This window comes from Pithys albifrons, chromosome Z, assembly GCF_047495875.1.
Source record: "Pithys albifrons albifrons isolate INPA30051 chromosome Z, PitAlb_v1, whole genome shotgun sequence".
In the NCBI taxonomy this organism is placed as follows: Eukaryota; Metazoa; Chordata; class Aves; order Passeriformes; family Thamnophilidae; genus Pithys; species Pithys albifrons.
In genome coordinates this window covers 51,457,400-51,483,602 of record NC_092497.1, presented here as the reverse complement: position 1 = coordinate 51,483,602, position 26,203 = coordinate 51,457,400, and the positions used below count along the sequence as shown (strand labels likewise).

The 26,203-nt window shown below is 41.2% G+C and overlaps 1 protein-coding gene across 3 annotated transcripts in view; it reads right to left on the bottom strand.

The window, feature by feature from the left end:
- Positions 1-3,364: 3,364 nt before the first annotated feature.
- Positions 3,365-26,203, bottom strand: part of RASGRF2 (Ras protein specific guanine nucleotide releasing factor 2) — a 123,434-nt gene continuing 100,595 nt past the window's right edge. For all 3 annotated transcript variants that reach the window (XM_071581095.1, XM_071581096.1, XM_071581097.1), the window contains exons 19-27: positions 24,237-24,349; positions 15,969-16,029; positions 15,370-15,473; positions 13,151-13,235; positions 12,038-12,235; positions 10,434-10,513; positions 9,323-9,440; positions 8,496-8,564; positions 3,365-7,839 (exon numbers count right to left, since the gene is read on the bottom strand). In XM_071581095.1, coding sequence (XP_071437196.1) covers positions 7,747-7,839; positions 8,496-8,564; positions 9,323-9,440; positions 10,434-10,513; positions 12,038-12,235; positions 13,151-13,235; positions 15,370-15,473; positions 15,969-16,029; positions 24,237-24,349 — 921 coding nt within the window. In that variant the 3' untranslated portion in view covers positions 3,365-7,746. The remainder of the gene's footprint in view (positions 7,840-8,495; positions 8,565-9,322; positions 9,441-10,433; positions 10,514-12,037; positions 12,236-13,150; positions 13,236-15,369; positions 15,474-15,968; positions 16,030-24,236; positions 24,350-26,203) is intronic.

The window sequence follows — 26,203 nt, the reverse complement described above, 5'->3', positions numbered from 1 at the left end:
CATACCAATTTCCTAAACTTGCATCTCAGATTTTTGAAACTTTACAAAACATTGACATCTCTCCCCCAAAATGTCATGGCTTGTTTGGGCTAATGAGAGCCATGCACTGCCACCATAATTAGAAACAAAACAACCACTCCAGATCATTGAATCTGGAAACACCCTTCTTTACCGCATCTGTTTTTTATCAGCTCAACACTCTACTCCTGCTATTGAGAGAGAGAAAAAAAAATCCAGCTAGGGATCTGTTGAGGTAACTTGAGTAAAGAAATTGGAGTACAACAAATCCACCCCTCTGCAGGAACTGGCAAAGGAAACCGAAACCAGCTTTCTGTGTCAGCAAACAGCCCCTACACACCAGCTCAGCACAGACCTAATTTTAAATTTTTGAGTAAAGACAGCCTTTTTCACAAAGCCCTTGAACAGACAAGCACCTTCCCCTCAAAGCAGGGGATGCCACGAAGTGCCTCGCTGGCTGAGGCAGAGGTTTAAGCCATTTGTCAACTCAGAGCTCAGAAGAACAGCAGATGCAAACAAACTCCAGCCTGTGAAGTAGCACCACAAACACCTGGAAAACACTGTTAGCAAGTTCCCTACTGATTTCTGAAGAATATATCATTAATACTTTAAAAATAGTTTGGCTTTACTGCTGTTCTGTGATCTGTTTTGTGAGAAACTTGGTTACCAAAGCATCTGGAGTGCTAAGACCCATCCATGAATAATGCCCCACTTTCATCTCTGTCTAACATAATTATCTAACAATTAACATGCTGCTCGAGATGGGGAGGCAGCAGTAGCTGAATGTTAATTCAATTGCAATGCATATTAATGTCACCAGTCCCTGCACAGGGAGTTCAGCTGGAATTCAGCACTAATTCCTGTCCCATTGGGGGTTGTTGTGGGAGCTGTTGAACATCGTATCCTGCATGGACCAGACAAAGGTAATTACATTTTATGGGAAGGCCTTTCTGATTTGCACCTTTAATTCAAATACAATTTATTTGAAGTCAAGTTTCCACATGTTGGACGTAATTTATTAGTAACCAAAGGAGCCAGGACAAGAAATAAGGCTAGTTTAGACACAAAGTCTGTGTATTGAATTTGGAATTAGAGGGTGCTATGTTTGTTCTGAGGAGCCTGGAGGGACACTGATCACTATATCTGCTGCTGGTGGTGTCAGAGATCTGCTATAGTTCAGCTGCAAAGAGTCACAGGACTCAACATCCTTACAAAACAGTAGTTGGATTGTCCCCCCAAAGCAATGGCAATCCCTGTTTTTCAAGTTTGATGAATCTTTAATTGATATTCAGAATAATGCAGTGAAGCACACTGTGTTGGGAATAAACATAATTGCTTACCAAGTGCTTACCAAACATCCTGCTGAGGTTTCCTCGTGGTTGTGGATGTTCAATATCCTCTTACACAGAGCATGTGCAGTCACCGACATCTCAGGAGTGGGAAAACATTCCATTTTGGGGTGACATTTGAGTCCTACATCCCAGAGAAGCTGGAGTTAAATCAGGTATTTGGAGCTAAGCATGAGCACCTCTTGGCCATGACCCTGTGGATGAGGAGGCACAGAACAGTTGTCCTACACTTGAGATTACTCCAAAGACAGGGATGTTAAGGTGCTAATACATGTCTACTAAATAAAGAGATCCAACCGTGGTTTTAAAAATAAGCCCAGTTATTTTAAATGATCCAAGTCACTCTTCACAGAACATCCACCACACAGTGCAGGAAAGGTGCTGTATAATTACCAGTGTGTTTTCTGGCCAAAGAAAGGAGAAAACGTTTTCCTGGAAATAGAGTGACCCTTTGGAAAAACAGGAATGTCCAAAATCTGAAAAGTGGTCACTTTCCTATGGATTTTTTGTTTTGGGTTTTTTTTACCATCTGTGTTGCAGATATGAATGAATCAGTTCTAAGATGGTGACTGTCAGTGAGTCAAAACAGTAACAACTAGAGAACCACAGCTGACAAACATTTGGGTGTCTTGAACTCCAGACACATTTCCATTGTGCTGATCCAGCATTTCTTTGTCTGGAAACTCCAGCAGGAATGGTCAGAGGAGGAAAAAGACTCTCAGATGGCTCTCCCATTGGAGATGAAATTTTAACAGCATATGAAATGGAATACATTCAATACATTTCAAACAGAATAGGAAGTGTTGCTAAGACTTTGTGTCTTCTCTGGTGGACAAGTTACTACTTTTGGTCCACATGAAACACATCAAGAATGTAGACATGATTTACACATATGGTCCCCAGTTTGTATAAATGCAGAGCTTCCAGGAAGAGTAGTGAGGGAGAACACAATAGTAATTAAATGGTAATAATTATGTCAGTGTTTCTGGCCCATCTGGGCATGTGCAGACTATGAGCATTAATGCAGGAGGGTGATGATTCAAAGTGGAGTTTCTGCCTCTAGGAAAACAAATTCGGAATTACTCTGCTACTACTGCATTGACCAACCAACATGTGCAGGGTTGTCTCCAGCACACAGAACCAGAACAATGATGGCCTTAGAATAAAAGTGCAAAATCAGCATAAGGAAAAAAAATGGTTTAAATTGCAGGAAAAACAACCTGAAATGAAATTATTCTACAGTACTGTTAAACATAGCCTCTTGAGAAGTAGTTTAATCTTTTTTGTTCTTGCACTGACAATATTTGACAACTTCAAGGGTGAGTTGCTGCAAGGTCACAAAATATGAATAGATGATGATTTTAAAATGTCACTTGTTTTATCTCCATCTTACACAGACCTGATGTGCCTTTGCTGTTTACTTGCTTAAAATATGTTAATTCTAGAAGAAAATTTAATAGGAGACTTTCTATCTTAATGCAATCAGTGATTTAAACAGGAGAGTGATTCAAGTATATAACACAAGCTGGAGATCTGGCTTTGTAGACTCAAACTCTGCTAATTATTTTTCTAAGATATGTAACTCATTTTATCTTCATGTGACTTCCTATCACAGGAGGAGGGACAGGACATACCTACAAAACCTACTGTTTTCTGTCTTTTCTTGGGTATAAAATGTGACTTTACTACTTTTAAAAATCCAGGGCAGGACATCAGCCAAGAGAAGGCAAGGGATGTATAGTCAGAAGTCCAAACCCAATGTTAATTATTCCCAGTGATGCTCACAGTATCTGCAATGCATCATGAGTGGAAAAGAGTAATAAAATGCAGCAATTCAAACCATTCTTTTCAGGTACTATCCAAGATTTTCCCTGATTTTTTTGCCCCTTTGCTTTTCTACAAGACTTGCTAAATCAGAAGCAGAAGATTTAATTATTCATTATTGGGAATTTAAAAAAAATAAGAACAAATTCCAGTACGGACCCTTGAAACTCGGGAAATTAAAGAATGTTTAATTAGCACAGAGGCACAACATGGTGCCTGATATGCCTTACTAACAATACAAAGCAATAACCTCAGGTGAAAAGATAAGTTACAATACATGCAAAAACATCTGGAGTGTGCACTAAGTAACACAGTAGTTATAGGTACATCTGTCAAATAAACATAGATCCACTCTCCTAAGTAACAAAACCTCAGAGACTATTCAGGAGTAAAGGTACAACAGAACAACCATCGTTCAGCAGCATATTGGACATGAAGCATCCAGGACAGAGACATGTGACCTTTGGAGGCAAAAACTGTAACAGGCAAATAGCTGAGAGCCAGATCCCCAAGTACTTATGAAAAGCTCTCGGTGAAGCCTAAGGTATTATCAGAATGAGGTCTGAAGGGTTTTACCCTTAATGAATAGCAATTATGAGTGGGTAAAAATGTCGTTAGGGGTGAGAATTTTAAAGCATCTAAAGCTTAATGTTGCTGCTAAAAGGAGGAAATACTGAGTATCAATACAAACAAAACAACAATTTTTGTAAAATAAATAGTAAGCATGAAGAAAAATTTGGGATAATGAACATGTCCTGAAATCAAAGTCAACAGGGTTTAATAAATTAGTTAAGTTCCTTTCTATCCTACATAACAATAACCAGTATTAAAAACCAGGAAAACAGAAAGTGGATGGGAACCTCCTCCTTACTCTTAAATAAGGGTGATCAGTCCCAGTTATCACCCCCCACCATGAAGCTACGTGTCTGGGTGTCACAGGACTTGCCAAAATGAAGGGGCAGAACAAACACTTACTGCCACAGGTCTGGGTTGTCTTCTACAGGACGACTAGTCATGGGCTCAGTCATGGATCTGGAGAGGGGAGGGAGGGGCAGTGAAGGCTGGGGTGAAGGCAACTCTAACCCTGTATCAGCATGTGACATGCTCTCTGTCACATGAAGGGGACGTGTCTGTGCTGCTGCCCAGGCTCCCAGGGCACTGTGGGCTCCCCCTGGGCTGCTACTTAAGCAATAAAAAACACTGCAGAGCTCCCTGGGGCATCACTGGCAGATGTGCCCACTGCAACCCAGTGGGTGAAATTTGCTATATCCCCATTGCTGCCAGCCAGCCCAACCCCAGGCAAGTGTCCAGAGTGTTCCACAGGGAGCAGCCCCTCCATCCCACTGGCACAGAGGGGCTGAGTAGCTCAGGAAGGCAAGTAGAGAGGCGCTTCAGCCCTTCTCCTTCTCATGGATCATGAATCAGTTGGGCTTTTCCAGCTCCACTTGCAACAAAGTGAGTCTGTTTCGCTTCCACGGTGTAAAAGCTGTGATAGAAAGATCCTAAAAGACAGCAAGATTCCAATGACAAAGTCCTCACTCGGAGACACACTCCCTAAAACGCCATAGGCAAACAGTGGGTGTTTGATGACTGAGATTTCTATCTCTCTGTGTTATGTGGCTGTGGTGGAGTGGCACAGAGAAGGTGGTGGCAGGAGCTCCACCATCCCTGTTCACCCTCCAGGGAGAGCTGGTTATCCTGGGCCAGGCAGAGCCTCACACAAAGACCACCCACTGCAGCAGGGCCACTGGTGCCACTGACAGCTGCAGCACAGCCCAACACAAGGCTCTGCTCTCCCTGTTCCTCCAGGACAGCTGTTCCCAGATGTGTCACAGGGCTGCAACACTGGTGAGGGCTGTGGGAAACAAGCTGCATCCTCACTATTGCAAGCACTCACCTTCTGTGCTTTAACAAACATATTGTATCCCCAAGCAAAAATACCAACTTTAGCCATCAGCAAATCAAACATTACTGTGACCATAATTTTTTTATTATTTTTTCTTTTTTTGTGTGTGTGTGATGGTGGTGGTGGTGTTGCTCTGAACACAAACCAAGTGTCTGAGCTACTCTAGTGATTCTAACCTCAACTGTGCCACTGACCCAAGTGGCAACCTTTGGCATATGAGTAGATTGTGCTTTTCCAAAGGGGCTGAACTTTCACACTACCTACTGATTTTAAGATATGGATGCTCAGCACCTTTGGAAAAGCCCATGGCTAACCCTTTGTCTCCCTCTCTGTCCTTCTGCCACATGAGCACAGCACCAACCCTGCATGTCACAAGCACTAAAATGTCCTGAACCAATATACACACAGAAAGTACAGAACAACCAACTGTGAACAGAGCAAGATGAAGAATTCTACCCTGTAACCCTAAGGACATCGAGGAAATTTGGTAAAATGGGGTACAGGCAGATAAAGCAGCAGTTAATAGTGTACAACGAAGATGCCCATTGACACTGACAGTTGTTACACATTTTCTTTGTTAACAAAGAAACAATAAAACGAAGTTAAGAAATCAATTTCTGGACCACATTTTCCCTGTTGCTCCATTACTTCAAAGTGTTTTATGAGACTACTAACTGCTTTTGTACAGAAATACAGAGTCAATTGGTTTTGTGATCCAAATAAACCATGCTTTTCCTCATATCATGCATTGGGATGCAATCAGCCTCTTTTCAGTCATTAGTGAAAGGAAACAAACACACTTTTGACAACAAAAAGCTTCTATAAGTAACATTTTCCATGTTCATTTTTACAGCAATCATTATCCAGAACTATCTAAAGTGTTCCTGTCATTTCCTTCTCACTTGCTGTCTGCTCTTCTAAGGGAGGAATTTTCCAGTATCTGTGACACTTCCCCATGCAGTTATTTACAAAGAGACGGTCCTTGTGGACAAGAACCTTGATGAAATTTACAGTTGCTAAGGTACATTTGTAAATGCTGGCAGTTACACTCAGACAGAACGAATGGAATTCATTGTGCAGCTCTGGGCTGGGCCAGCAATATAATTAAAGTGCAAATAAAGACAAAAACCACAAGCCAGGCATGTCTGTTTTCCTTGTCAGCATTGAGAAGCATCACGACTGTGGTAAGGTATGTCAGATCAAATAGGCCTAGGTCACAATCTATTTGAAACATCTGTCTCCCTGAGAGGATTTAAGGGAGGTATACGGTGATATAGCCCTATTTCTTCAACTGGCTGAATATCATTGGAAAAGTAAGGGCACTTTTCCAGCCAATTTTTTTTTCAACAGTGCTAACACCTGTGATTTACACTACGATGCCCTTTACAACATGCATTTGAGCTCACTTCCCATGCAGCTACAGCAGGACACTCTTAATGAGGAAAATGTAGGAAGTACCAACTAGCTGTAGAAATTACATCGCTCTACCTGGTATGTGACAAAAGCACAGGCTCTGGAAACATTTACAAATAGCACATTTTCTCAAATATATGCCCATATGCAAGTAATGACTAGCTCAGATAAAAATACATACTTTGTTTGCTGGCATTCAATGTTTGCCACTGATATGTATGATGTTAGAGCAAAGTTAGTGCCAAATGGCTGAACAAAAAAAAAAAAAGACATTTTTCAGACCACAGATTCCATGTGAAACAGAACTGTCACTCCAGCTCCGAGTGTTCACTGCTGGTCACCACCCACTGTCAGACCAGGCGTGTGTTTCTCTCCACAGTGTGTCCAGAAAGTGCCCTGTAGCCTGACTTGTCAGAGAAGCTGCAGGAGGTGCAGGAAAATAAAGTGCCTTTTCCAGGGCTGTGTGCAACATGACTCCATCCCATCCATCTGGAATTCTCACCTGGCATTCCCCAGCTGGGAAGGCTGGCAACTATTTACAGCTATTCCACCAGTCCGTTTGCTTTCCATGCTGTAAATGCTCTCATTGATGAAAAAAAATATTTACAAATCATTTATAGGTACAATCAGTCATCTTAGAAAAGGCTGATTAGACATTTAAAGAAGAAAATGTTTTACAAAGAGTAGCATTAAATGTACAGCAAGTGCTTCAAACAACTGCAGATCTGAAGTTACTAGATGCTGTCTTAACATCACTCCACAGTAGCAGACGACTGTTAAAATCCTGGGTTTTCAATGAAATTAACACAATGTGGGGACACCACCACCATTACAGCCTCAGTGAACACACAGTTAGCCACCAGCCCAGCCACCACCTCATTTTGCTTATTTTTCTTACCATACCTGAGTATATTGCCACCATTTAAATCTGTACCCTTAATTAGTCACATTAAGATGGCTGCAATGAATGCCTGTTCACAGTAAAGTCTCCTATTTTGCATTAAAACATAGTCCCTACTGCAAAACATTATCTTTGCAAAGCAGCAATCACTTAATCCAGGTAGGAAATGTCTTTGTCTTCCACCTCCAATGCTCATTTTCATTGCCGGAGAGGGAATTGCTGTGAGACTGTATCTCTTACTGGAAAAGAGAGCTGGCATTCTTCCCAAAATTTCCCTTGCTGTCTTTAGGACATGGCATGCATGATGCTCACAGACTCTGAGGCAAAGCTGAGTTTCAGGCAGGGAGTCTGGGCTCGATCTTCAGGGAAAGCTCATACAAGGTATCCTCGTCTATAATGAGTGTCTTGTCAAGTAGATAGTGAGTGACCTGGGAAGGAGGAAACACAGATGGACAGACTGCATAGAACAGCCACAAAAATGTCTCTGCTTCCCTTCCCCTTTCAGCCCATTTCAGATCCTGAGATCCCCTCTTTTGCTGTCTTGCGAAATCCAACAGCTCATTTGGACACTGTTGGTGAAAACCTGCACCTGCAGCAATCTGGGAATCAATTACAGCATCTCAGAAATGGGAAGATCATTTGCCAGGTTACCTCAGCCCAAGCTGCTCTTCTAGAGTCTGAGATGAATCTTCTCTGAAGGCACAGACCAGATTTGGTCAAACTTGCATCACTCCCATGAGGGCACTGCAGGACACCCCAGGTGGTGTTTGGGGCAGCTCCTGCCCCTAATCCTGGGGCTCTCAGGGCAGGAAAAACACATTTCCCTCTGAGCCCATTGCACCCTCAAAGGCTGCAAGCCTTACAGGCTTCCAGAGAAGGAGCAAGAAACTTCTCTACAAGGTGTCAAACAAAGGGTTTCTCCCAGGGGGAGGGTGTCCCAGCTCTGAGGACCCATCTATGCATCTGTGTGTTCTCTCCTCTATAAGTGGGAGCAGAATACGCTGGGTTTGGTTTTCAACAACAGCTCTGTCTTACAGCTGATTGCTGCCAGAGCTGTGATTTCAGCAGCCTGTGAGAGCCTTACCTTCTGCTGGTGCTCTATGCGGTAGGAGGTCTGCTGGAACTGCCGTATTTCCCTGATGATGTGTGAGATCTTTCAAAAGAACACATGTGCATAAGTACAACTGCAGCCTGACTTCAGCTAAGTCACATAAATCAAGAGTTTTGCACCATGTTATTCAATTTATCTTGGGAGGAGGGAAGGGATGGGCAGAGATCATCTCCTGACAGCTTCCAAGCACTTCACTTTCCCAAATGAACCATTTATTCTTCAGTCAACCTCAAGTGACCTGCCTTGTCTTTTCACTCCCCGTACTGAAAACATCTCTTCCGTCTTGCCTCAAAGGACTAATGTGTGTGGCCCTAAAAAGGGCATTAAGCTGAGGTGGAAGAGAAATTTCCATGCTTCCCTCTGAGGAGCTGTTACAAAACAGCACTACATGGCAGTGGGAGAGAAATCAACTTTAAAATGCTTTTTAGATAGACCCGAGCACACTTTGAAAAGAACATTGTGATTACTGCTTCCTGGTGAATCACTGCATCCTATAATTCTGGTTATTTAAAAAAAGCTTTTTGTTGCTCCTTAATGAGCTCCAGACAGCTGCTTTTTCTATCATTTCTCAGAGAACAAACTGGGGGCAAATTTACCCTGTAAAAATACTCAGTTTGCCAGAAGGTGGTGAAAGAAGACTGGGTCAAGTAATTGCTCTCAAATCACTGCCTATCTTGCACAAAACCAATACACCTGTACTGCTCTGAAGTTAAATTCAAAGGAATTATAACAAAATTGGTAATTAACTCACATAATTAAACAGCACCTGTTGGGAAAGCATACAAGAAAGTGAAAATTACCATTCTCATTTTGGAAAAATTGACAAGTCCTTCCTCTGTGAAGTTGGGTGTTCCTTCCTCGATGAAGGCCAGGTCTGTCAGGTACATCCCAAGGTAGGGAACAGCAGGTGGGTTGCAACTGGAAATCAATAAATCATCATATTTGCTTGTAGCTACACTTGCAAAATAATTTTTTTTCCTGACTCACAAAAACTCTTTATTACTTAACCCATTTCTAGTCAATGGACTGCAATTATTTCCAGGACAAACAGATCCTCTGACTTTGCCTGAGCTGTATATGCTCTGCCTGTGACTGACTGGATGTGTTCTGTCCAATATCTAATATTAATGGCACATTAAAAACATTCCAATAATTATTCTAGTCATTCAATTCTTGGCTTCTCTCCAGATCATTTAAAGTAGTTGCACCACTCAATCCTGAAAAACCTGCTACCAATTACAAAACTTGCAGAAATTCAGGTTTTTGCACAGCTGGAGTCAATACATAAATTGTAGAACCCTTCTGGATACCGAAATTACAGAATGTCAAATACAATCTGGCAAATGAATTAAAGAAATAATATTCAAGAACTACTGAATGAAAGAAGCAGGCTGTTTACCATGGGGCTGGGTGGCCACAGGAGAAGAAATACCACTGTGCATTTGTCCTGCCCCCACATTTCTCTCATCATTTACTGTCAGAAACAATACAAATGGATCCATGATCTGACTCGGGCTTAGTCCCAAGCCCTAAACTTCTTATCTAGAGCAAGAAGTTTATGGAATCCTGGTTTTCATTAAAAAAACTATTTATCGAGCTGACTTTACACTTATTGAAAAACTTTATCAGTGTAAGTAAATCCCCAACAGGGAACATTCACAGAGAAAAATAGTTTAATTTGTCTCAGTAATCCTCTGGAGCTATTATATTCATACATCAAGGAACTAAATCACAGGACATTCAGCAAAACAATAATGCCAGATAGAACCAACCTAGAATTCAGAAAAATTTTAGGCAAAAATATTACCCAATATTGTATTAATTATTAAAGCTTAATCAAAGCCAATTCTTCTTTAACATGTACTACCCACTGCTTATAACAAAACAATTGTATATTGTAGGAGAACATACTTCTTGAGCATTTCTCTAAGGTTTTTAAATCTTCCCTCAGATGATACTGTCTTCTGAAGCTTGTCCATGAGAGCCTTTGTCTAGAAGGAAAATGCATGACAAATGTCATTGCTGGGGCACACAAACAACTGGGATTAGACATGAAAAAAGGTGTAATTCACTTAGAATCTGCACTCCACTTTCAAAAGTACTAAAACAGGCATTCAGAATTTGGGTTTATTACTTATTAGTTCCTCATGTATTTCTGAAAACAGAGAATAGGCAGCATTAAGGATTTTTCTGTGAGTGATACACAGGACCTGTATCTATACTAATACTATTAGACTGCAAATTGAGGAAACCCCACGAGTTCATTAAATTAATGGCCAGGAATTCAGTTTACTGTGTATATAAGAATATAAAGGACTCAATCCTATATGTTGCTGAGGATCCTCAGCAGCATTTATTGAGGCTGGTGACCATAAAGTGTGTTTTCTGTCTTGTAAGTTGGTTTTGCCTCCAAGTTCCCGTTAGAAGCTGAATATGTACATGGAAATGTATTCCTGTCTTACACAAATCACATTCAGTGGGCATGGTTACATCGAAAGTGAAACAAATTTGCTTTTCAGCCTGTTTATGCTGCAGACTGGAGACAGTGCAGAGAATGATGAGAAATTCATCATTTTTGAAACTGAAATTCCAAGTAGGGAAAAGCTGGAGGCAGAAACAGTCATTTTCTTCTAAAGAGCAGGCTGATGAAAAATTCCGATTATATTCCCAGTAAGAACCACAGAACTGTGCAAGAACATTGATCTGCTATGGTTTTGTTTCTGTTTTGTTTTCAGCTGAAAAGTTTAAAAATCAAACAAATTCCAAACATAAAACTTTTTGGAGGTGACCTCTTTTGTAACAGTCTGTATTGAAAGGATTTGTAACAGACTTTTAAATAAAATAAAATGTATCACCAGCTATGAAGCAGCTGAGAAAATCAGTCAGAATGTATTGTAAGTGGATTTTTCTGAAGCATTTAAAACAGAGAACATAAAATATGGAATACTCTTCATCCTGACCAGTCATTTTTTGTGTGTGTGTGTCTTGTTTTTGTGACTGACAGCCTGAGCAGCCAGGCAGGGGTTAAAGAGAGGCATTCCCTGCATCTAAACGTGAGCCCCTGAATTAGAAAGGACACTGGTTGTCAGCACTCTCCTTCTGGGTAGCAAAAAACTCATCCATGTGAGCAGTGCTGACCTTCCTACTGGCTTTCTGCACAGTCAGGGAAGTGCAATCCCTATTTTAGGCACCTGACCTGACTTTACAATGGCTTGTAGCCACTTTGGTGTGGATATCTGAAATTATTTACATTTACATATATCTGAAAATATTTACCGTATTTACATACTCCAATATTTCAGTACTTCAGGCCCAATAGTCTTTGGTACCTGCTAGTTCTGCTGAAAACAGTTTGTTCTCAGAGATTAAAAAAATAAATACAGAAGACCCCGACATGAAATACCACTTGGTGGAAAAGTAGAAATATTTATAAAGAGGAATCCTGTCTGAACACTTTGCCTGAACATACTGACAAGTGAAATCAGATACCCTACTCACCACTGGGGATTTCTTACCTGTTTGGACACTTTACCCCAGGTTTTCTTAAGCCTGTAGATTGCACTTCTGTTCAAGGCTGAGGTGATCTCTAACACACCATTATAATTGTGCAAACACCTGCAAATATCAGCAACAGCCACCCACTTCTCAATGGAGTTGGCTCTGGAGCTGACATCAGCATAGTTCATGATCTGGGAGGCCACCAGGTTGCTCATCTGCCCAAAGGAACAGGAAGAAAGTTAGGAAATTTAGTTTAAAAATTTTTATTTACATTACTCATTTACATTAATAACATTAATTTATATTGTTTATATATACTGATATTATTTATATTATATTATTTACATTACTTACTGTAACTTTAATATATATCAATTATATTTTATAAATATATATATGCATATTATACCATTTACATTATTCATATTAAAATAAATTATGTATTGATTTATTTTTAAGTTTTGGATTTATTTAAATACTTATTTATACTTATGTATAATATTTATAAATATTTCTATAAGAAAAATTAAAAATAAAAATAAAATATGTAATGATGTAAATTAACATATAACTAATTAATGAACAAGGCCAATTCCCCTCTCTGCCCCACTGATACACAACAGAAATTATGACTCCTGATAAGCCCAGGAAAAGTATATTGAAAACACTGTTTCAGGGAAGTGAAAGGGATGATGATATGAAAGAAGTGTAAGAGATGCAATGGGGAGTATCCTCAAGCCAGTAAAACTGATGGGGAGCCTCTCAGTAAAATTCAAGGAAAATGGTAAATAGCAAAGGCTTGTTTGGGGATACAAAGAGCATTCATTAAATATAATTGGAGTTATGTTTCTCTGGAGACAACGTTGTTTCTTCTGTAGGCAGGAAGGCACTGCAGTACAGTTTAAAATATCCTGCTCTCCTGGACTGTCACTGAAATGCTGAGTCCCAGCTACTGGAAATGAGGATCTTCATCTGCTCCAACTGCAATGATTAATCACAAAACAGCTGAGACAGTCACTGCTACACAAGACATCACATCACATTGCAGCAAAGCCCAGTGCTTTTGTCTCAGAGGCCACAGGCCAGTCCACAGAGTTCCTCAAAACCAGCAGATATTGAAGAGTACTTACATCATTGAAATGTTGACTAGTTTTCATGATATATGGTGTTCTCTCATTTTTATCCACTTTCATCCAGCCCTGCCCAAGAAACTCTCTGCATGTTGAGAGGAGAAGGAAAAAAAAGGAAACAAAAATACTCTTAATAAGCACAGGACAGAGTCTGCCTGTAACCACAGCCTAAGTAGATTTTTAGGATACCTCAGTTTGATGGAAGCTGGTAACAGATTCACACTAATTCCAGCATTTCACTGTACCATTTTTAATGCTGTCTGAAACTGTAAATATTACTAAGAAGATTTATTTTTCTTTTTATCACCACCCTCCTCTGTTGGGATTCATGCATTTTCAGGCTAGCAAAGACAAATTTGCAGGTGCAAGCTGATAAAATAAGAATGGAATTTGTCTGGAGACCTTCAGCTGGTGCAGAAGTGAGAGATGAAGCCTGTAGAAGCCCCACTGAAAAACATATCTTAAGAACTCTTTTATAAAGTTAAAGTAAGTTGCATAAGGACTGCTAAGACCAGCAATTTTGTGAGATATGTATTTATAATTAACTATAGCTGTGTGATGTTAGATAGTTTGCATGGTGTGTGTAAGTCTTAGAATTGAAACCGAGTGAAAAATTAGTTTTACGTATAATCCCTCCTGTAACTTGCATATTCCTGTGCAGGAATGGTTAAAAATGTGTTAATGTAAACAAAGTTAAGTTCTTCTTCCCTTCTTTCCACAACTCCCTAGTAACTGTAACTCATGACAAAGGGGACCAAGAAATAAACTACCAGAAAACCCCATAAAACGAGATGGAGTCAAGTGATTTATTTAATGACAGAGGTAGGAGCCTCTTAAAGCCCTAAAATGGCTCAACTGAGAACTGTGTGGAGTTCAGGCATTGTGACACTCCCCATCACCCCATGCTAATTTTGAGTGTTGAGACCCTATTTATACCCACGCCATCCTTGTGTGTGTGCAAACCTTTTTGCCAGGAGCATGAAATAGGGCAGTGCCTGCACTGCCATCAGTGACTCAGGACCTGCAGGACTGTTGGGGTACAAAACTCCTCCCACATCAAGGAATCTGACAGGAATGTCTGCCAAGCCTTGGGAAAACACTGGGACTCAGCAAGCCACCCCAGGACATGATAAGACTTAATCCAGTCTGCAGATGCTGCCCATTTCCTGTCTTGGCATTTGAAAAGACTTGTAGTTTCTGTGTATTTCCTGTGTTGTACTGAAACCTGTTTTGCAACATCTATTGTTCCCCCTCTCCTTGTGTTCATGAATAATGATTAGCTCTAGATCCTTGTTCTCCCCACAACTGACATACGGTGATCCCTTAGTTAGTAAGACCCAGCCCCCATTTAGTATAACTCAGACTCTTAATTATGATGCCTGTGGGGTTTTTGATTTTTTCAGTTTTATAGATTTTAGAAGTACTTGTAACTGCAGTAAAAGGCAAATTTAGTGTGTTAATATTTCTAGCAGCTTAAGTTCAATGTTTATACATGCCAACCTCTGCCACATATCAGCAACTCAAATTCTTTTAGTTGTTTAGTCTTGTTTCCAAGGTAGAAAACTGAAGACTATCAAAAAGGCCTGCAGAATGAGACATCAACATGAGCCAACAGTCTTGGGTCTAAGAACACTGGAAAACCTCTGAGAATCCTGTGTGTGCTGAGGAAGAGGAAAATGATGAAGAGAGGGTCCCACTGACCCCAGCCTCAAATCCTGAGGGGGTGGAACCAGGGTGAGACTGGGGCGGGAAAAAAGGTTGAGCTGATAGATGTGTGAACTGGGGATTGGGTGGACCATATGACCCTGAGATCAGCTCAGTTGGTTAAAACTTGGTTGTAGTAATGCCAAGGTCATGGGTTCAATTCCCTGTGTGGGCCATTGACTTGAGTTGGACTCGATGATCCTTGGGGGTCCCTTCCAACTCAGAATAGTCTGTGATTCTAAGTCAACACATTAAATATTGTAAAACCCACAGAAATCAGTATTCAGGAGCACATCAATATGTATTCCTGTGGGCCCTAGGCCTGATATTAAAGGACTTTCACTTTTTATCTTAGCCCACACTAACTTGGCTCAGAGTCCTGCTTTGTTGGGGTCTCTCACAGCATCAATTACACCATGACTATATTACTTGGATACTGTTTACAATAAAGTGTCTTCATTCTTCCCTGGGGTGGAGTCTGTATTTTATTGACTGTAACACAGGACGACACTTACTCGTAGGGGATGCTCCGGAACACCACGTGGTCCAGGAGGGTGATTTGCTCTGCCAGCTCCATGGCTGAGAGCGTCTCAAAGCACTCTGGTTTGGGACAATCTGGCTGCAAAAGCAAGGACAACACGTTAGTGTGTCCCAGCACACCTCAAAGCACGGGGCGTGAGGAGCTTCGTGCAAACTCTCAGTGTGGAGTTCTGAACTTCTTTGCTATGAAGAATTGAGAACAATTTCTGACCACATGAAGGTAAGCATCAGGCTGGAAACTCACAAAGAAACAGGCACAGATCAACTCAGGGCCATGAATGTAAGTTAATTCAAGTCTGTATATTCTGTGCTTATAATTTTATATATTCTAGTATCTTTGTTTTTCTAAATTCTGAGATTTTAATCCAAATCCTAAAGTTTTGACCTGCCTTTTTTTGATATGGGCTCCAAATTCTTGTCTTAACTAAACTGAAATGGACATTTCTGTTATAAAAAACCAGTATTTCTCTCCAGAAAAGCTTTACAACAAGTCACAGTTGTGCTACATTTTATTGATTCAAACCCACAACATGTCTCTAGGAGTATTTATGTTTAATTTTCAACATGAACTCACCATCTGAATGATATCCTCTATTTTCAAATGGGTATCATCTTGATCATCCTGGGAAAGAGTCCTGAAAAATGAAGAAGCAGAACATCCTATATAAGTGAAATTGCTGGTGGTTATGAGAAAACCATGGCTCAGCAATATGGTTTATCTAAAATAAATCCTAAAACTATAGCTGAAGAGGTAAAGTGGGGGGGGGGGGGTAGTATCTGGTACCTAAAAATTCGTATTCTATTTTAAGTAAAAGTGTTACAAGAGCAGAGACATGTAAGGTAAGATATTCCATGGAGATTTAAGATCTCTGAGCTAATGATTCCTGAATAATCCTAGGAAACCTGAAAGTGAAAAATGACACCTCAAGCCTTTTCTCTGATCTTTGAATTATTTTTCTAAATGGTATTTTTGGTACATATTTGAAAAATCAACATGTGAGAAGAGAAGACAGAAAAACAGGCAGGCATAAAAAAGTGCTCTTGTTTATTGGCATAACACTGTCTTGTTCAGTGTCCCACACCAAGAGCTGAGAGTGGAAATGGGCAACAAACTGCAGGTTTTACCTGTAGCAAAGACGTGATTTGCTTTCAGTAATACAAGTGTTAATAAGTGCTTCCAATTCTGCTGCAGAAAAATCATGATTATTGTGATTATTTCTGAGTAATGAGTCAAAGATGAGCCCAAAAGTAATGAGTTCATCAAACTCTATCTACTGTGATGTAGTATATTGGCACATAATAATAAGGTCTTACCCCTTCATCTGGAAAACAGAGAGAAACCTTGAATGGATACATGCAGTATGGGAAAGAGAAGACGTAGGGAGAAAGAATATAAGTCAGTATGTAAGACATTTTATTAAAAAGGTGCCAACTATGTGGCAAGAAGTCACTGCACTGATTGGCATCGGGGGAGCTTTAGTTCCAACATCCAGTTGAAGGTGCAAATAGAAGTGAGCCCTGGGTCAGGGTTTTTGCAGAGGGTCCTCATCAGTTGAATTTCCAAGGAAAGTTCAGGTGACCATTTTCAAAGAAGAGTCAGTTCCACTGATGGTTCCAGAAAGCACAGCAACAGGACCTGGTGTTTTAACATGGCTCCTCCAATGCCTTATTTTGCACTCTGTAGTAACAGACCTTCCATGCACCAGCCAGGGAAAGGGTTAAAGGAAAAGGATCCCACTGCCAAGAGACTTCAGCTGTGAGTGTGAGGCATGGAATTTGTACCATGTGGGTGGGGAGGAAGCATTAGTGCTCTGTACAGCAGGTTCTTCTGTTACTATTGTTTCCTTTTGGTTTGCCAAAACGGAGGGCATGGCTAAAATCAAATGCAGATACACACAAAATCTAAGGAACCTCCATCCCTTCATTTTCAACCTATCAAATCCACAGAAAACACCTCTTTTTATTCATAACAGTTGGAAACACCTTGTGTCTGATGGGCAAGATGTGCAATGTCTGGAATGTTTACCTCTTCAGAAGAGCCCTAAGCTTCTTCTCCAGATAATAGTGGTGTGCAGCCTCAGTAACTGTAAATAGACTATCAATCTGTCCTTCCTGAGCAGCTTATTTGGTGCTGTACCTCACACAGCTGATTGCCTGCAGAAAGGTATTGCTCAACCCACAACACAAGCATGTGCCTACCGGCAATAAACAACAAGGGCTTGTCCCTCTGCCCCAAGTACTGTCATCAATCTTGTAAATGCATCCTCTGAGTTACTTGCAAATAACTTTATATTGGCTTGTCTTTGACACAGAAATTATGAAATAAAATATAAAATGTGAGATCTTTTAAAGACTGAAAATAGTTAACCATTCCACATCCTTGCTGCCTGGTGCTCTCCAACATGACATCTCATGTTTTATGTAAACCTTCAATCCCTCTTTCTAAACAGATGCTTTTTCTCTAACACATGAAAAAAAACCCCAGACAAACAAGCAACTTTCCTTTTGTCCATAAATGGTGTATGTTTAACTCTGCAAAGGATAACAAATCTCTGCACTGTATAGAGCTGGTTTTTTGACAGTATCAACAGCAGCTTCCACTTCAGTCTGTACTATTGTCAGCCATGGAATTCTCAGCTCTAACACAAGTCTGGGAAGATGTTTTGGGCTGCTCAGCTCTGCCTGGCCAGTTCCCACTGCACTCCCTGGAGAGCTCCTGGAAGCTGGGAAGAAGCACAGATCCATGTGAAAAGGCTCATGAGAGAAACCAAAGGCAAGGAGAGACTCTGATGGACAGAATTACTCTCAAGGAGGACTGAATGGGGTGACACCTCCATCATTATCCTTACAAATGAAGGAAGTAAATATATAGGAAATATCTTTCTAATTCTTACAGTCAGCAGCTAAGATTAGACACCTCTCTCTCTCTTACACTGTTCTTCATGCCTGATTAGTCTGAATATTAAAACAATTTTCTAGTTGAAAATATTAATGTGTCTCCTTATTCCTTTATGGTACATAAAGCATATTTTAAAAATATTTGAAAGGTAGTCTAAGTTATAGAGCCTGAAATGTGTTTTGTGAGATCATACAGAGTAGAAAAATTGTTCATCCATCAGATTTTGGTATCTGCATATCCTTCTATTTAATTTATGTTTAATCTGAGGAAAAAGAAGGAAGAAGTTTTTATTGAATCACCATGTTTTTCTCCAGATAGGGTTATTAATCAGAGCTTTTCATTGCTATTCAGTCTGAACTTTACACCCTCCTGCTTCATTATCAATTACATTTTATCTGTATTTCAGGGGCTGGTAAATAAGGCTGATAAAATCTCAAGTAAAACATATGTTGATAGGTTTGAGAACAGATACTGAATAAAAAAAAGCTTTTTTACCCTGAAGAGAAACCCTGTCAGTCCACACAACAAAAATCCCATCATGCAAGAAATACCAGCTGCTTTGTTTGATGACTCAAGGCTGAGGCAGCCCAGTATCTCTCATCAACATTTTCCTTGTCATTCATATTCTAAACAGAGCCTTTCCCAGAGCTGACCATGGTATCTTTGGAATACAAACCATCCTTTCCCCCTCCTCTAATCTCTGCTAACAAATGGACTCATTTTCCAAGAAATATTAATGCACATATGTGTACATGCACTCAAAGGTCAGAGTAGTTTGTAAAATGACATATTTTTACCCAATACTCTTCAAGGAGACATGGAAAATACCAATATTTAGGCTCAGAAAACATGAACGAACTTTCATGAATGTTTGAACACTGAATTTATAATAAGAAATGCTTGTCCTAACCTCATCCTGGATTCCTCTGTTTTTCAGAGACAAGAGTACAGTACAAAAACTGAGATCTGGAGAAGCCAAGGCCTGCAGTGACAGCTGACAGGCAGCCCAGAATTCTGACAGAACACATGTTTTGATATGCCACGATTTTTTAGATAGAATGCCTGCAGCAAACACCTCTTCAGAACAACAAAAAAGCCTGTTTTATGACACTCACCCAGCAAATGGGTGAATGACTATTTTCATGAGGGGCACATCAACCGGCTCACTCCTTCCCATTTTCATCCTGTCCCAGAGAAGTCTTTTGAATTAAAGTTTCATCAAAACTTCCAGTTGTGACAGATCTGTGCTTTCATATGAAAAGGATGCTGTCAAAAATCTTTAAGAAAATCGATTTCTAACAGCAGTAAAAAAGCTCTTCAGTTCCAGGTGGGTAATTTATATTTCTCCTCTAAGCAGTAGAGGATGAAAGGTCTCAATTTAGAAGAAAACCCAAAGGGTGACATCTTTCTAAGCAGGTGAGAGTGTAGCTGGGAGGGATTGAGCAGCATTTCTCCAAAGCAAATGTTGACAGGGAACCAAGAGGACACAATCCCTGGGAGCACCTTTACACCTCTACAAGAGCAAAGACTCTGGGCACCTTCAGGGCATCCAGGGTGGGATTCACATCCTCAGCAAGTCACTGCCTGTGTTCTGCAACTGTGTGGAGGAGCAACCAGGGTGCCCAAATTCAGGCAACTTTGGTAGAATGTCCCCCATGACAGGGAGGGATATGGAAGGAGTGCTTCACTCCCTGTTTTTGCAGCTTGTTTTGTGGTTTGGTGCTTCAGCTGCACACAGTGGGTCCCACCTCAGAGTTTCTTCCCAAGTCAATGAAGACTCTTCACCCTGCCATTATAATCTATGGACATCTGAATGAACTCAACAAATAATTTTATTCCATTACAGGCTTCCTCTCACCATTCACAACATTGACTGTGATCTGACATGTTGGCAAAGTGATGGAAAACCTCCAGTCTGATGCAGAAAAAGGAACACAATGCTCTGAGAAAAGGTGGTGCTTCTTCAGGACATCTCAGTGGAACGCTGGCCTGAAGCTGAACAGTTCTTTGTCAATAGGAACATTGTCTTGGTCATCCCTGCTATGTAAATAGTGCTCTTTAGAGAGAACTCTCCCAGTTTTGAGAAGAGCATGTTCAGTGTTTGTCTCCGACTCAACCAGCCATGGCACCATGCTGAAGACCACCAGGAAAAGAGCAACCCACATGTCATCAGGTCCTCTTTTTGCACCATGTGCAGTACTTTTGCTTTTAGGGAAAGTATAGTTCAGGCACTAGAAACCTGGTTCATACAATTGTGCTGCCAGACAGGATGGAGGCACTTGGATTTTGACTCTTCTGCCTCTGCTGGTTTCTCAATTCTTCATGAAATCAGTTCTAGAATTGTACAAGGGCCTTTTCAGCCTCCTAGAAAAACTAAACACCCCTGACAGAAACCATTCCTCCATTACATATTCTGGGTCATTGCAAAGTTAAGTTTTCAAAGAACAGTTGGTTTTGCCTCTGAATCCACTGACAAGCTGAGGAGCTGCAGGACCAGGGGGACACCTCCTTAATGCCCCAAGCACCTGAGATGGTTCCAGAAATGTGTATTCAGGCTCCATGGGACAGCAGGTCACTGCTTAAACTTGCAAGTCATTCAGATTTTTAAAAAACTTATAAATATTCCTATTTTAATAAATTAATGAAATAATACCAATAAAACTAATTTAAAAAAAATAATAAATTGTGGAAGAGTAAAGGAACAGGCACTCCTGGTTCACTACCACAGATACACAGTTACACACAAAACAACTGCACTCAACAGCAGGTTATCCCTTATATCCTGTAACTCCCTTTTCTCAGCTAACTATGGAGCCCTGTTGAGAGCCTGTATCTCCAGCAGGATCTACAGTGCTTTGCTAAACTTTGGAAATCACTCTACATTACTAGACAACCCATTGCCTTGAGGTGATCCAAAAACTAACAACTCCTCCTTCCATTGAGAGGATGTATAAAAATATATTGAAATTTAATTCAAATTGAAATAGTATTAAAATATTTGGCATCAAAGCATCCATATGTGTTTAGCAGCATTGCCAGTCTTGAGAAGAAATAAAGGAGTTTTGATCATGAATGTTAGCCAAGGCTAAAGGAAAAAAAAGCAAAAGTCTTCTCCATTTCCCAATTTTAAAACTGCCACTTTTTCAGAATTTTCACTTCTTACAGGATTATTTTTTTCAAGATAAGTACAGTGTGAAATTTCACAGAATGGTCAAAAATTCATTCTGAATTTTTGAAAAAGCCAGAAAGAAATGTCTGATGCACTGTGCTCACTAGTGTATCATACAGTGTGCTCAGATACTCAGTAATTAGTGCTAGAAGGGGGAGAGGAGAACCAATACCCACCATTTCACTGAACAGCCATAAAAGGATCCAAATGGAGACAATCCACAGTTTGCACACAAAAACCAAGGACCATTTTTTTATGCAACAACCCATGGAAAGTAGCTAATTTAAAACAGGACACAGGAAATTGCTGACAAACTTGTATGTTAAACGCCTATAAAGGTACCCCATTACTGCCAGGAACAGTCAATCGAGGTTTATTTTCTAAGGTTTCTTTTTCCTAAGAACCTGAAAGTCTTAAGGTGAGCAAAGTGATGGAACCTTTGCTGCCACATATATTATTAAAACCCACTATACTCAGACCTTTTGCTTTCTGGATCACTGTTTCTTCCAAAGAAATACATGAGACAAACTTTATACTCTTACTTGGAATAGCAGCACATGCAGTATTATTAAAGAGGTTTATTTTTATTTATGTAAAAATAAAGGTGCTTTTAATGAGAATGTACCTTTGTTTCTTTTCCTTTGTTTGACATTTTTTTTCCCTCAAGCAAACAACTTTGCAGTCATTTTGATTTTTCATGCATCTGATGGGGCAACCTGTCAAGTGGTCTTAAGAAATTCAGATCCACTGCATTTATGGCACCTCTATTGGCTTACCTGCAGAATACTCCCAAAAAATATTTTAAAAGTTCATCTTAGATCCATCTGTGATTTTTATCATATTTAACCACTCCTTATTCTTTAATGTTTTAAGTGATTTATTTATTTAATCACTGCTTACTCTTTAAATGTTTCCTGCTCATCATCATCATGTCATGGCTCGGCTTCACGAATGAAGATTTGAGAAGGGCACTACCCACGCTTGCTGCAAGCTGCTGGTGGCTAAAAAGGCCGATACGGGATAGGCAGGTCCAGTCACAAAAGGCACAGCGGAACATCTCCCTGGGTGATATTGGCAAGGAACGGTTCTTTCTGCGTTGTCTTTTCTCCTCAAGACTGACTCTCCGTGCATTCTCAAAGGAAGCAGCAGCGTCGTGAATGGTGTGTCTCCATGAATCCCGATTGGAGGCCAGAGTGGACCATTGGTGGCAGTCAATATGGCCAAGGCTGAGCTGTTGTTTCAGGGAGTCCTTGTATCTCTTCTTCGGGGCTCCTCTCTTGCGGCAGCCGGCGGCGAGTTCACCATAGAGTACAATCTTCGGGAGGCGGTGGGTGATCCTCCATCCTGGAGATGTGCCCTACCCAGTGCAGCTGCGTTCTCAGCAGCATGGCCTTGATACTGCTGACCCCTGCCTGTTCAAGAACAGACACATTGGTCATGTAATCAGACCAGTGGATGTTTAGGATTGAACGGAGGCAGCGCTGATGGAAGAGTTCGAGAAGCCGCAGGTGGTGGCGGTAGATGACCCAGGATTCAGACCCACATAAAAGAGTAGACAGTACAATGGCTCTGTAGACACTGATCTTTGTACTTTTCTTCAGGTGTTTATTGGACCAGACTCTTTTATGGAGTTTTCCGAAGGCACTGTATACCTTTGCCAGCCTGTTGTCTATCTCTTTGTCGATCTTACTGTCTGAGGAAATGATACTTCCCAGATAGGTGAACTGCTGGACTGACTTAAGCTCTGAATTGCCTATGGTGATGTGAGGATGATGGAAGACTTCTTGAGGTGCAGGTTGGTAGAGAACTTCTGTCTTCTTCAGGCTGACTTCCAGCCCAAAAAGCTCAGCAGCCTCTGCAAAGCAGGATGTGAAGCACTGCAGAGCTGCTTCTGTGTGAGCAACCAGGGCGGCATCATCAGCAAAAAGCAGCTCGTGGACAAGGTGATTCAGGGTCTTGGTGTGGGCCTTCAGTCGCCTTAGGTTGAATAGGCTTCCATCGGTACGATATCGGATGTAGATGCCATTTTCTTCATCAAGGTCTGCTGTGGCTCTTTGGAGCATCATGCTGAAGAAGATTGTGAATAGAGTTGGTGCAAGAACACAACCTTGTTTCACACCATTGGTTATTGGAAAGGACTCAGAGAGTGCATCGCCATATCTGACTTGTCCACGCTGATCCTCATGTAGCAGGATGATCATTTTGAGGAACTTGGGGGGACATCCTAAACGTTCCAAGATCTGCCACAGGCCTTTTCTGCTCACAGTATCGAAAGCTTTGGTGAGGTCAACGAAGGTTACATAATGACCTTTGTTCTGTTCCCTACACTTCTCTTGCAGTTGTCTGAGAACAAACACCATGTCTGTGGTGCTCCTATTGGCTCTGAAACCACACTGGCTTTCAGGTAGAAGATCTTCTGCATTAGTGGGTACTAATCTGTTCAGAAGTATTCTTGCAAGGATTTCTGCTACTCAGTAATGTAATTTATATGAAAATCTCTGGCTGTAAAATATTCTCACTTTGTAGATGGGGTTATATTCACTGATACATGAAGACTGAACTCATGGCTGTCAGATGTTTTGCAGTAAAATTTTCTAATACAGGTATTTCTATGAATGGAACTTAAAACATATCTCATTTTATGGCTCATAAAATGCTTAGTAATTCTCAAAATTGAATACTCTGGAGGAAACGCAAACCCTGTGAATTCTTTGGTGCACAATCCCTTATATCACATACCAGTTAATATGCTAAATTATTAGATATTTATTTACCTCAGTATATTTGCAGTAGCTTTCCTTTCTTGTGGCAGAAGGTCGGGGTCTCTCAAAACTTCCTCCAGCAAGTTTAACACATTCATTTTCAGCTCGTTGTTCAACTCAAAATCCTAAAAAGCAAAACAATTTTACTTCATTCTGTCATAATAATGTTGACTACACAAAGGATATATTTTTACGAGATTTGTCTTTTTTTTGTGTGCTATAAGACTCAAATTCTTTACTTTTAATTTTATTTGTTTGTTTTTGCTATTAGGCTTGAGAATATTTAGAGAAACCTGGAAAGCTGTTGTTGTGAAGAGGTCATAAATCAGGATCTCCTAAAGGCTGTAATTTATCTCCTTTCTGACCTTTATCTTCTGTGTGGAAGTGGGCAGATCAGTTAACCTTTATTTTCTGAAGTAAGAAACACACCTCCCAATGCCCACAAAATCCTCTCTCTTCTCTAGTGATGACTGTTAAGAGCAAAAAAGCAGCTTAATTGCAATCCTGGGAGCAATGCCTGGCAATGCCTGCCACTGTTTTCTTGAGTTTCTCTGTTTATCTGCCTCCCACTCTGGTATTTCTTATCTCACACTCACCCAGACACAAAGGTCTGGGTATAGTGGAGTACTCAAACCAACAAGCTCAGTAAACCAGGATTGTTCTCTCTGGCACTGCACTCAGGAGCTTCAGAATTTTCACTACCCACAAGGCACACTGATAGCTGAGACAGGACTGCAGTTCAACAACGTGCAACCACCATTCATGCTGATCTCTGAATTTGGAGAAGATCAGAGAACAGAATGAGACATTCTATTGCAACAGAATTTACAGGCAAGTATTGGATTAGACTCGGAAAATTCTCATATTTAGCTCAAAGGCAGCATTTTGTTAAGAAAATTAAGCCCAAGACCTTCAGCTGTCTAGTGCATTACAGATCTCCCTTGCTAAATCACAGTTCCTTGCAAGCAGGACCATGTTTGTGGCGAGCTCCTGCCTGTTTCCATGGGAACAGGAGGCACAAAGTTACTGAAAATGGGAACTATTTGGCAACTCTGTGCAAGAGCGTTGTAGAATCACAGAATCATAGAATGGATTGGGTTGGAAAAGACCTCCGAGATCATCAAGTCCAACCCTTGGTCCAACTCCAGTCCCTTTACCAGATCATGGCACTCAGTGCCACGGCCAAGCTCAGCTGAAAAACCTTCAGGGATGGGGAATCCACCCCCTCTCTGGGCAGCCCATTCCAATGCCTGAGCACTCTCTCTGCAAAGAATTTTTTTCTGCTCTCCAACTTCAATTTCCCCTGGCAGACCTTGAGCCCATCGTGCCCCCTTGTCCTATTGCTGAGTGCCTGGGAGAAGAGACCAACCCCCACCTGGCCACAACTTCCCTTCAGGGAGTTCCAGACAGTGCTGAGGTCACCTCTGAGCCTCCTCTTCTCCAGGCTAAACACCCCCAGCTCCCTCAGCCTCTCCCCACAGCACTTGTGCTCCAGTCCCTTCTCCAGCCTCGTTGCTCTTCTCTGGCCCCGCTCCAGCCCCTCAATCTCTTGCCTGAACTGAGGGGCCCAGAACTGAACACAACACTCAAGGTGTGGCCTCCCCAAGGCAAAGTCCAGGGGAAGGGTCACTGCCCTGGGCCTGCTGGCCACGCTAGTTTGGATCCAGGCCAGGATCCCCTTGGCCTTCTTGGCCACCTGGGCACACTGTTGGCTCCTGTTGAGCTTCCTGTCCCTCAGTCCCCCCAGGTCCCTCTGCCTGGCTGCTCTCCAGCCACTCTGTGCCCAGCCTGGAGTGCTGCAGGGGTTGGGGTGGCCAAAGGGCAGGACCTGCACTTGGCCTTGTTGAACTTCATCCCATTGGAATCAGCCCATCTCTCAAGTCTATCCAGGTCCCTCTGCAGAGCCCTCCTGCCTTCCAGCAGGTCAACACTCCCTCCCAACTTGGTGTCATCAGCAAATTTGCTGATGATGGACTCAA